The sequence below is a fragment of the Sus scrofa genome, chromosome 15 (genome assembly GCF_054392235.1).
Source record: "Sus scrofa isolate SSC_HxYL_T2T_F1_AM1 chromosome 15, Sscrofa_HxYL_maternal_Yorkshire_Landrace_v2.0, whole genome shotgun sequence".
NCBI lineage: Eukaryota > Metazoa > Chordata > Mammalia > Artiodactyla > Suidae > Sus > Sus scrofa.
The window spans coordinates 86,233,157-86,246,090 of NC_139397.1; the positions used below are offsets into that span (position 1 = coordinate 86,233,157).

Genomic DNA, 12,934 nt, shown 5'->3' on the forward strand with positions numbered 1-12,934 from the left:
TCTCTCGAATCTGTCTCTCTCCACAAATGTTCATTTACCTATTCATTTGTTGCTTTTTCTTTATCAAAACAAAGATGATTTTTGAAAAAGTATGGTTTAATGTATATAATCAGATGTTCTTAGTTGTGTGGATCCTGTTCAACTCTAAGAAATGCTGCTAACTATCTGGGTTTTTTAGTGGCCTTCTAGAATCTTTGACAGGAGAAGAATCCAATCATACATATCTCTATCTTTAAAAAATGAAGTTGGAGTTCCCGTTGTGGCGCAGTGGCTAACGAATCCGACTAGGAACTGTGAGGTTGCGGGTTCAATCCCTGCCCTTGCTCAGTGGGTTAACGATCCAGCATTGTCGTGAGCTGTGGTGTAGGTTGCAGACGCGGCTCATGGCTGGCGTCAACAGCTCCGATTAGACCCCTAGCTTGGGAACCTCCATATGCCGCGGGAGTGGCCCAACAAATGGCAAACGACAAAAAAAAAAAAGAAGGAAAAAAATTTAAAGCGAAGAAGAAAGAAGTAATATATCTTTTACTACTGCATCAGGTCATAATGGACACAAATTGATTCATGTACATTTAAAATTGCCCATGAATAGCAATTACCTATATTAGTAATAATAGTCAAGGTCAAGTTTTTTTTTATTAGTTCTAAATGATACTAGATAATAGATCATATACTGAATTATATATATACTGACTCATATAAAAGTTTTGATTTTAAACTATTTATAATATGGGCACCATGCCATTGGGGTGACTAATATATCCAAGAGGGTTTTGTGAACAAAGCTAAACTAATGTTATTTGAGATATGGATCAGTTATCTTTTTTTTTTTTTTTGTCTTTTTAGGGCCACACCCATTGCATATGAAAGTTCCCAGGCTAGTGTCAAATCAGAGCTGTAGCCACCAGCCTACACCACTGCTACAGCAACTCCAGATCCGAGCTGCATCTGCAACCTACACCACAGCTCACAGCAACACCAGATCCTTAACCTCCTGAGCAAGGCCAGGGATCAAACCTGCGTCCTCATGGTTAATAGTCAGGTTCATTTCCGCTGAGCCATGATAGGAACTCCCAGACCATTATAATAATCTCATAAACACTGAGAAAAATTGTTGTTGAATGAATGATTCTGAAAAGTATGGATAATTTCTATTTCTACAGGTGAAAGCTTTCTTAAAAAATGAAGTTATTTACAATGTGCCAGGTAATAATGTAGATGAATCTCCCACTAACACAAATATACATAATCAAAGAGTAATTTTATCATTTGACATATTTTAGACTGTGTGCGGAAGTTTAAGTGTTGTCAAATAAGCATAGATGAAGGCAAAGGGAAACTCTGGTGGAACCTGAGAAAAACTTGCTACAAGATAGTGGAGCATAACTGGTTTGAAACATTCATCGTCTTCATGATTCTGCTCAGCAGCGGGGCACTGGTAGGTGACATATGATCTACTCCTTTACTTACCTGAAACCTTTTACCTTTCTTCTCAATGAACCTCCTATTATATATTTTTACAATAAGGTGTTTGTGAAGATGAGAGACATTGTATGACATTTTTAGTACAGTGTGAGAGCTCACCAAGTAGCAATTTTTACTGTTCTGGAATTGTTCTCAGATTGAATGAAACTTAGATCAGTATGATTTTTTTGTAATATTTAAAGAAGGATCTTTCTAACTTTTAGTTATCAGAACCAGTTCTTATTAAGAATGCATACATAGACATGATATGGGATTATCAGCTAAATATCACACTGCTTAACCTAAGTTCCATCAGTACATAAAACTCACCTGCCTTGTTCATGTTGATTCACTAGTGCCAACCATACTGAATGGCAAATAGTAGACTAACTTATTTACTGACCAGTAGCAAAATGAAAGCATTACAAACTTATTTTTTTATCTGATTTCATTCAACAGAATGGTCAGTTTTGTCAAAATATTAACATAATGAAAATAATATGACGAGTTTTCCATTGGCAATATAAATGTGCTTGCATTTCTTTTATTTTTTTTCAATTAGTCATTAATGTCTGGTGAGTAGATTATGGTATTACATCTAGGGACCTCAAAGCCCACTTCTGATTTGACTAAGAATCCTGCATCCTGTCATGTACTCAGAGCAAAGAGGGTGAGCCCTGTGTTTTAATGCCAAGAAGAGAGGGAACTGTGATGACTTGTCAGTGACTAATGCCTTTGATGTAGTAGCTTGTGGGTCTTAACTACACCAGCCAAAGCTTACCAAAGTATACCAACATGCTGGCACAAAGGCTGGCTTCTGAGGAGCTTCCAATTTCAACTATAGATTAACTTGAAAAGCTTTTATGCCCCTGTGTTGAGCCCCAGTCACAAGCCCAGGTCCCCCTTTTCTTCAAAAAAAAAAAGGAAGAAAAAAAGAAAAATTCTCTTTTCTCCTTTATCCAGACCACCAGGCTACCTGATAGTTTTTCCTGCAAGGTGACCAAATTAGTTAAATGCTCTTTTCATTCCAGAAGGCCCAGGGGCTCCTGCAGATGAGTCTTTTCTCCTTTTCAAAGAGCTCTACAAAATGTTAGCAGAGGGAAGCTCCAGATGTGTAAGCACACACATGCCCAGACTGAGCGAGAGAAAGAAGAAAACGACAGATTATAATCTGTTCCTCTTCCCCAGGCTACGGGAGTTCCTTGCTTTATATTTGCATTACTGAAGGGGTATACAGTCCAACGACCCTGCCCTGAACAAAGAAACCTGCTTGCAGATTGTTTTCTGCCTTTGGCTGTAGAGAGAAGCAGCTAGCAGACTCTTAAGAATTTCAAGCTCTTTTGGGGTACCCTGATGCCAGAATTTAAAAATTATTTGAATTAATTAGCTGACTGAAATGTCCAGTCAACAGTCATTTGCATATAGATAACTATAAAGTGAAATGCAGCTTTGGGAAGCATGAAGTCTTCCAGCCTTAGACGCCTAAGAGACTTACAGCATGTTTTTTTCTTTTTCTTTTTTTGTCTTTTATCTTTTTAGGGCCGCACCCGCAGCATATGGAGGTTCCTAAGATAGGGGTCGAATCAGAGCTGTTGCCGCCAGCCTACACCAGAGCCACAGCAAGGCCAGATCCGAGCCACGTCTGCGACCTACACCACAGCTCAGGGCAACAGGCGACGCCAGATCCTTAACCCACTGAACAAGGCCAGGGGTCGAACCCCGCAACCTCATGGTTCCTAGACGGATTTGTTTCCACTGTGCCATGACAGGAACTCCGCTATTTTTTTTCTAATAAGATACCAGTTAGAGACAGTTTATGACAATGGAGTTTTTTCACTACAGGCCTTTGAAGATATATATATTGAACAGCGAAAAACCATTAAGACCATGTTAGAATATGCCGATAAAGTTTTCACTTATATATTCATCCTGGAAATGCTTCTCAAGTGGATTGCATATGGCTTTCAAGTGTATTTTACCAATGCCTGGTGCTGGCTAGATTTCCTGATTGTCGATGTGAGTATTCTGCATGTTCTTGTTTCATTCCATTGGCTTGTCAATGATACATGCTGGTCCTAGCAGTGGTGCCTGGAATATAGAAGGTACTTGCTAAGTTTCATGTGGGCCCAATTATAAATAATGGTTCCCATCTTCCAAATAAGAAAATGACCCAAAACATTTTTAGCCAATTTAAGTACATATATTTTCATAGATGAAACAAATGCCAACTTATTATATTTGTTTAGTTTAAATTAATATTTAAAATCCCAAGTTACATAAAATAATATATTGATGTAGAAGTTTTGTGTTTTTTTGCACTCTCACATTTCACACAATAACTATATTTAAATTCTTCACAGGCATCTTTGATGTTATTATCTTTATTATCACCAGAGCCTGTGCCAAAGTGTCCCACAGATAGATTACTAACTACAAGGAAATTTAAAAGTCCAGATAGCAAGAGATACTTCTTGATGTGTCTGATGGTAAAAACAGATTGGCAATGGATCAATTATTTTAAAGTTTTATGAAACTACACTGGTGTTGAAAATAAAGTAAGATGCAGTCCTAGAATATAAGAGGTTCTAAAATATATGAAAATGAGATTACTCCCTGATTCTTGAGGTAGAATTTTGAGGAAGATCTCACCTTTTTAAAAATGCATTTAAGATCTTAACTAAAGAAAATTTTTAAAATCACTTTTATTTAATTTTGGAGATTTACTCCTTAAATGCCTTTTAAATCAATAGTCCAGTTTGAATGATAGAAAGGAACTAAAGGCCTTTTGTCTAGGAAGGACTAGGGGCATGCCAATGGGAACAAGGACAGGAAACCTGGGGGTGGGGGAGGGGACAGGATGATGCTCCGAGCTAATAGAGGAGGGGGACACTGGAATTTTCAGGAATGCACAATGTGTTAAAGAGTGCACTTTAAAGATAATATTCTGTTTATTATAATAACTCCTTGACATTTAAAGACATATTTTAATATATAAAATTTACATATGATGCTAGCAAAAGAAAAAAATAGACCCTTTCATAGAAAAAATTATTTTTTACAGTTTGAGGTGAAAAAAAGTATCATTTTAATTTAATATAAATTTTCCAGTCACCAAACAGAAGGAAAAATTTGTAAGAGATGAAGAGAATTCTTTGACTTTAAGAGACAAAAATATCTTTTTTTTTCCCCCCTGAATCTTCCTAAAGCGAATCTGTTATTGAGTTACATATAAAGATATATGCAGAATTATATCAAAAGTTTGCTGGCAATAAAATAAGACAGTAAACAATATTTACCAACCACATATGTTTGGACATTAAAAGCAAAGGAAAAATACACCAAAACTATACCTGTTCTTTTATTTATATAATGAGATATGAATGATGCTTTATTTTCTATATGTGATATAACATATTGGTAAATTTTTAATAAAAAAATCTTATATTTAATATATATATGCACCTTTAATAAATGCATTAAGTGAACACTACCTGAATATAAAGAAATTCTTATATCTAGTTGAAATCTATGAGCTGCTGCTCATATTACCTAGCATATCCTAATATTTACCTTCTTGGATTTAAAAAACTGTATGATAGTATATAAAACTAGTCAATACTTTGCTTTATGTCAAATATTTTTATTGATCATCTGTCTCATTATGGAAGGTACAAATATGAATGCCATTTTTCTGGGCCTCTGGGAGCTTACAAGCAACTCGTGAGAACAGATATATATACAACAAAAGGGTGATATGTATATTAGAAGTGCCATTCATATCTCTGAGGAAGGAGCAAAGGCTTCATGAAGGCAGTACAGTGGGAGCTGGAGTTAGGGATGATAGTGTCAGCAGGCACAGAGGAGGGAAAGTACACCAAAGCCTTAAAGACAATGATGCATGCCAAATAGGGCTGGTTCAAAAAGCAAGTATTCCTATAGGGTAAACACAGTGCCAAAGGGTGAGGGAAGATAATTTTACAACTGAATGATAAGGTAAGAAAAGTAAGTTGGAGAAGAAGTTTAAGGACCTAAGGTGCCATCCAAAGAGATTTAATCTATGACTTAGTAAAGAGGTTGCTAAAGAATCATCTATGGAAAGTTATAAGAAAGGTCACTCTTCTAGGGAGAGAAATTTGGTGGAGGTGTGAATGATGGATTCGAAGGAGACTATTTAGAGGCCAAAACACCTATTAAGATCAGAAAGAGATAGGGCATAAAGGTATCTGCTTTTTACATTTAGCTTCACAAGACACATTAAAAAATGGATATTTTACTACTTCTTTAGCCAATAAATACTGCCTCGGTTCAGAACGTTTTTCTCATGTCTGACTTTATCTTTCATCCTTTAATTTATGCCTATTTTTCATCCTGAGAAGATAAAGTACTATCAGTCCTCATATTTTATACGTAGAAAATCATCTATATATGATGGTTGATAACTCAGTAAATTTATTTCTCAATTATCTGTGAAGGGACTTACAAAGCCTACAATTTCAGATTTTAGGAAAAATATATAAACCACTTAAGTGAAATTTTTATAGATTTTTTTCCCAAATTTTAGTGGTTTTACTATTTCAAATTACATATGCAAAATTAGTTTGAGTAAGTAAAGTTTTGTGCAAGTTTTCTATGTGCTTCACTTATTTTTCTTAAAAAAATGTATTTTTCAAATAGCTATTAACATCATACTTTTAAAAGCTATATTGCACACCTATTTTCATTTTTTCTGCTTTTAAATTCAGGTATACTTTAGGAGAAAATTTCTTAAGTTTTAATGACTTCTGTGTATTTTCGAAGAAAACCAGACATTTCTGTGCCATCTGTGGTAGTTGTTCTTTTCCTTTTTACCTGAGATTTTAGAACTATAACTACATTAGTCATTTGTATAAACGACAAAAGAAAACATTGTTCTCACAATTTCTCATTAGTTATACTAAAATCTCAACTTTTCTTTTTTTTACTTAATTATTTTAATTTGACCCAATTAATGACCCTATGCCCTCAAACTGACTTTTACTGGAAGACTAAGCCTCCATTTAGAGCCTAGATCTTTCTGAATGTGTTTCTGTTCAGAGTCAGTAGTGATTTGCATAGTTTACTTGTGTACTTGTACTGTTTTAATTTCTATTTCAGGTGTGCTAAATAATCTCTAGATGAAAATTTCATTTCTGTGTTTTTCTCTTTTTTTCTTTGCATTTAATTTTTTAAATTTTCCTGTTAAGAATCTTAAAAAAAAGAACATATATAGATTCTTGTTTTTCATAAGTTTATAGCAGTGGTTCTCAAAGTGTGGCTCAGGCCAGTATCATTAGCCTCACCTGGGAGCTTAGAGCAAAGCAAATTCTCAGCCCCCACCCCCTCTAGCCCACACATCTTGGCCAGTGATCTGCATTTGCAACAAGCCCTCCAGGTGATTTTTTTTTGGTACTCACTAAAGCTTGAGAACTACTGGTTTATTGAACAGAGGAAAGTTGAATTGTGTAGGCATTTTTTACTGTGAATAAGAAAATTATGTTGCTTTTTCTGTATAGGTCTCATTGGTTAGCTTAACTGCAAATGCTTTGGGTTACTCCGAACTTGGTGCCATCAAATCCCTCAGAACACTAAGAGCTCTGAGGCCATTGAGAGCCTTATCCCGATTTGAAGGAATGAGGGTAAGACCAAATGCTTTAGAATTAGTTGGAATTATAATTGGGAATAAACTGTTGCTTTGAACCTTAAGTGTGACAAATCCATGTTGAATTTGTCCTCTACATTCGTACTCATAACCAATCAGTAATATTTGTCAGACATCCATAAACTTGACGCTGTTGGAGGTATTCACAGAATATAATGCTTGAAAGATTGCTTCTAATTAGAAAAATTAGATTGGTTCTAACCAGATTTTCCACTCTGGGAAATTTCTAGCACGTTGTGTAGGCTTCTGATGTGAGTCAAGATTAGTTATGTTCATTCCATTTATAAATGTGCAGGAAATCCCACTCGCTGTAATTTAAAACCACCAAATCATCCCTCATCATTTTTCTTCACTGCTCCATATGACTGTTTTGAGCCTTTTAAAAGTCCAAACCTGGCCTTTTAGCTTTCAAACAAAGGCCGAGATGGCTAAAAAGTAGGTCAACTGTGGAAATCTAACACTCATTTAGAAAGGTGGTACAAAAGAACAGAGAGGAATTTGTGCTGCCATTTGTCATCCCCTGGGGCACAAAACCTGAGACCACTGAGGAAATGATGATGCCCTCTCTAGCTATTCAAAAAGGAACTTCTAGATGCTTTTTGTGACAGTTAAAAATAGTTACTTAGGACTTTCTCTGAGTGTTGCAAACACAACCAGAAACAGATGATGTGTGTAGGTGTGTGTGCTATGTTTGTGTGTGCATGGGTACATAGAAAGGAGTGGCTAACTGTTAAATTCTTTTCACTTTACCAACTTAAAAATTACTGTTTGCAGTAGCAGTTTTAGCTTTTAAGAGAGAATCAAACTTTCAGTATTAGAATAATTTTCAAATTTTCTATATTGAGTTTGTACATATAATGACCTAAATTCCTAGTCCTTCCATAGATCTGACTCTCTTTCACTTCTTTTTCCATCTCATTTCTGTGCCAGGTTGTTGTCAATGCTCTTTTAGGAGCCATTCCATCCATAATGAATGTACTTCTGGTTTGTCTGATCTTTTGGTTAATATTCAGTATCATGGGAGTGAATCTCTTTGCTGGCAAATTTTATCACTGTATTAACTACACCACTGGAGAAATGTTTGATGTCAGTGTGGTCAACAACTACAGCGAGTGTAAGGCCCTCATAGAGAGCAACGAAACTGCTCGGTGGAAGAATGTGAAAGTCAACTTTGATAATGTGGGACTTGGGTATCTTTCTCTGCTTCAAGTAGTAAGTAACTACTTTATTATTCACTGTGATATATTATTAAAATGAATCAAAAATTCTCCTTTCTCAGTGTTTGCAAATACAAACTTTCACAGGCCCATCTGCCTAGATTCTTCCTCAATCATGACTAAATTACCTTTTCTCTACCATGTTGGAAACTGGACAGCTCTACAAACTTTGTAGTCTCCGAGAACTCTGCCTTAGGTTCCCCAGCACAGGTCTTTGTTATTGAGATTTCTGTGTAGGTTCCTACTGTTTTCCCCAATCCTTAACCTGAGCAAAGTAGAGGCACTGGCTCGAGGGTGGGGTTGGAGAGGTGGGGTGGGGGGAAGTAGAAAAGGGGAGGTAGATTTCTATTCCCCTTTTTAGGTACCAGGCAATATCTAAAGGCTCACCAAGTCTCCACCCACTCAACCTTCACCACCACCATAACCCAGTATACCCTCAATTTTGATCTTGCTGCCTGATGGCTTTCAGAAAGGGAGACCACTCCCTTGCAAATGAAAACCTTCCTATCAGGTCTATTTAAACTGTTATAATTTCATAAAAATCATTCTACTTCTCAATTGACCACTCTTACTTCATGTCTACATGCTCCCTGTGATGATCCACCTACACAGCTCCCAACACTATATGAATATTGCAGAATCCTATGGCACTAAGGAACTGAAAAAAAATGTACAAGACTTGTTTTCAGGATTACTATGCGCACACACACACGCACCTCAAATACTTAAAAGAGTAAATGGCAATTAAATATGTTAATTTTCAGATTATAATCCTTCTTCTTATAGAATAATTGGCCAAAATAGTATATTCAGCAACATTGAGGAGATTTTCAAGAACAAACCATCATGATTGGTAATGAGTGATAATACCATTTAGAAAAAGAAAAAGTAGAAAAGAAAGCATCAAGATTAAACAATGAAGCATATTTTTCAGTTTGCCTGGAGATAGTACTGTATATGTGAAATTATTTCAGATTATATTCTAATTGATACATCAGAGTCAAGGGGTTTTGATGATTGCTCTTCGATAGCATATCTTTATATCGTTATTTAATTATACAAGTTAAAGTTGCGTAGAAAGATGTTAAAGAAGGATATAAAGTTGAGATGTTTTCAATGCATGTTATAAAACTTTGCCCAAAGAGTTTAGCTATTAATGCCAAACTATTTTATATACCTGTTTTTGAATGAAACTTAGGCAAACAACCTGATATTTAATCTCTTTTCTAGAATTATAATTTGTGAGAGGAAAAAAAATTAATGATGTGATTTTTCACAGGCCACATTTAAGGGATGGATGGATATCATGTATGCTGCTGTTGATTCACGAAATGTAAGTCTGTTTAGAGGGAAAATTAATTTGATCCAGTGAATATTTACACAGTGTTTAATTTAGTGATATTTTCAATAAAATTAAATGATGGGTCAATAGAGCATATCTATATTAGAAAAATAAAATATTCAACATTATATTATTTCTCCCAAAATTTGATTTGAATGTATTTCTCTACTCACTGTGAACTTTTAACCTATCTTTCCTAATATCTAGCATGGCACCTGGCACTTAAATATTTGTTGACTCTGTTTGCAAAATGAGGCATTTTGTTTTTGCTTCTGATAGTTCTGGCTGTGAATTATAAGTCCTCACAGACACTTTCTTCCTCTGTCACATTTTCCTCCAGCTTTTGATCTTTCTTGTGGTAGGAAGGATCTGACTAATGGTGAAAAAACAAACAGAAAGCAAAGCAAACAAAAAACCTGATGGTGTTTCTCTCTGGGAAGTGAGTTTTTTGTGGTAGAAAGAAGGGACTTTCATAATCTAATTTATACACATCAGCACTTTTGAAATTTTTTGTGTAGTCTCCGTTAATTTCTCACTATTTCACAGTAAGGGAGGAAATCACATTTTGAAAAGAAGAGATTGGCTTCTGGTATATTGCCAGAACATAGTAATTGAGCTAAAAATGTTGTTCCCTGGCACCCAAAGCCAGGCAATAACTTAGAAAGAATTCCTGACTTTTTTTTTTTTGGTTGTTTTTTTTTTTTTAACCTCATTTAAAAAAAAGAGAGAGTGTGAGGGCTTGATGCCCAGCATTGTATCTATGGAAGCACTATCAGGAATTCCAGTTATGGGCCTTTTTGAATAATCTTAATAATTTATTATTTACTACCACTCATTGTGTTAAGGGCTTTCTTACATTATCTCATTTTCCACAGTAGTTTCCTACCTATTTGATTAATTCATTTAAATTTCTCTCCACCTTTCTTATCAATAACCTACATGAGACGCAACTTGCAGTCTCTTCCTTAATAACCTAGCATATGCTGTCTGCTATATAACTCCTTAGCATTCAAATACTTTACTAAAGGGGGAATCCAGTTGGCCACTAAAATTATGAAAAGTTAGAGGTCCTGCTGTATGGCACAGGGAACTGTGTCCAATCTCTTGGGATAGAGCATCATGGGGAATGATATGAAAAAAAGAATATATATGTGTGTGTGTATATACTATATATATAGTATGATATGAAAAAAATGGGGAATGATATAAAAAAAGAATATATGTATGTGTATATATATATATATATATGTGTGTATGACTGGATCACTTTTCTGTACAGCAGAAATTGGCACAAAATTGTAAATCAACTATACTTTAATAAAAAAATAAATAAAATAATAAAAAATACAATACCTTTAAAAAAAAAAAAAAAGGAGTTCCAATGGTGGAAAAGAATCTGACTAGTATCCATGATGTTGCAGGTTCAATTCCTGGCCTCAATCAGTGGATTAAGGATCCGGCATTGCTGTGAGCTGTGGTATAGGTCGCAGCAACAGCTCACATCGCACATTGCTGTGGCTGTGGCATGGGCCAGGGGCTACAGCTCCAGGTGGAGCCTGGGAACCTCCATATGCTGTGGATGTGGCCCTAAAAAGACAAAACAAAATTTTTTAAATAAAAATTAAATTAACCAAACTATAATTTAAAAAATACAGTAAAAGAGAAATCCAAATTTAAACCAAAATTAGATGTTACCTATATACCTTCCTGACCAGCAATATTAAGAAGTCTGACTACCAAGTGCTGCCAAGAATAAATAGCAACAATAACTCCATATGCTGGGGGTGGGGTGGGGCGGGGGAATGGGTAAATATTCCTTTAAAAAGTTGAGCATTTTCAATATTATTCATTAAAGTTCAAGATATTCTTCAACCCCACAATTCCATGTTAGCAATGTATTCTATAGAAACATATGTACATATATAGGAGAGTCTATGCACAAGAACGAACACAACTTTTTTGCACTAGCGAAAAACTGAAAACAAAAGTAGTAACAATAGGCAAGTAATAGAATATTATCATGTTGAAAATGATATATGAATAGAGCATACACAATACTGCAGATGAATCTTAAAATTATAACATAACAAATGTGTCTACTAGACAAAATGTAGACACAGCTAACTTTAATTGTGGTTAAGAAAGCATGCTTAGTTGCTACCTCTAAAGAAAAACAAGGAAATAATTACCCTAAAAGTCAGAACAGGAGTTCCCGTCGTGGCACAGTGGTTAACGAATCCGACTAGGAACCATGAGGTTGCGGGTTTGGTCCTTGCCCTTGCTCAGTGGGTTGAGGATCCGGCGTTGCCATGAGCTGTGGTGTAGGATGCAGACACGGCTCAGATCCCGCGTTGCTGTGGCTCTGGCGTAGGCCGGTGGCTACAGCTCCGATTAGACCCCTAGCCTGGGAACCTCCATATGCCGCAGGAGAGGCCCAAGAAATGGCAAAAAAAAAAAAAAAAAAAAGTCAGAACAATGATTACCTTTCGTAGGAATGGTAGAATTTATGTTTGGGAAGGATACAATAGGGTTTCTGACATCTTGGGTTGTGAGGTTCATTTATAACAATTTATTACATCTTGCACTTATGTGCAATTCACTTATCTGTATGTATTGTATTTAATTTTAAGACATTTAAAAATACCATTTTATGTCACTGTCCACTCCACACACACACATGAATAAAATATGTCTCATCAAAGAATAGGTATTTTTACGATATTTCTGATATTTTCTATTTTAACCTATTTCATTAGAAAATTCTTTTTCATAGGCCGTTACCCTCTATATTGATTTCACAACACAATAGGTCAGTACCTGCATTCATTACCACCTTTAACAGGTTAACTGAGTTGGTTAGAACAGTGTCCTGTAAGATCTGATCTATAGATTACAGCCAAAGCTTAAAGCTATCATACTTTTACTATCAGAGCTATGCTGGATGAGAGAGGGCATCACTGTTACAGAAACACTGCCTAAGGCTTACTGAGTAGGATGAATCAATAGACTCATTTTCAGAATGGAAAGATCCTGTAATGTACCTATATCCACACATGCAATAATAATTTAGTTTATCAAGAGAAATATGTAATAGCTATTCATAGCTATTACTATTGGCCAGGCACTGTTCTAACATTTGTCATTACTGTATATACTGAACCTTCTCAACAACCATGAGAGGAGCGGGTTCTATTTTTTTCCATTTTACAGATGAAGAAACTGAGTCAGAGAAAG

At 35.5% G+C, this 12,934-nt stretch overlaps 2 protein-coding genes across 14 annotated transcripts in view; one reads left to right on the forward strand and one right to left on the reverse strand.

Moving 5' to 3' along the window:
* TTC21B (tetratricopeptide repeat domain 21B) overlaps positions 1-12,934 on the reverse strand; it is an 875,896-nt gene that overhangs the window by 338,246 nt on the left and 524,716 nt on the right. The window lies entirely within an intron of this gene.
* The window catches only part of SCN2A (sodium voltage-gated channel alpha subunit 2), a 134,448-nt gene that overhangs the window by 109,781 nt on the left and 11,733 nt on the right, over positions 1-12,934 (forward strand). For 10 of the 13 annotated variants that reach the window (XM_084999285.1, XM_084999291.1, XM_084999290.1 and 7 more), the window contains 5 exons: positions 1,284-1,438; positions 3,307-3,480; positions 6,996-7,118; positions 8,072-8,353; positions 9,638-9,691. In XM_084999285.1, the coding sequence (XP_084855411.1) occupies positions 1,284-1,438; positions 3,307-3,480; positions 6,996-7,118; positions 8,072-8,353; positions 9,638-9,691 (788 nt within the window). Of the gene's footprint in view, positions 1-1,283; positions 1,439-3,306; positions 3,481-6,995; positions 7,119-8,071; positions 8,354-9,637; positions 9,696-12,934 lie in introns of all 13 variants that reach the window. The other 3 variants (XM_084999284.1, XM_084999282.1, XM_084999283.1) reach the window with 1 other exon arrangement.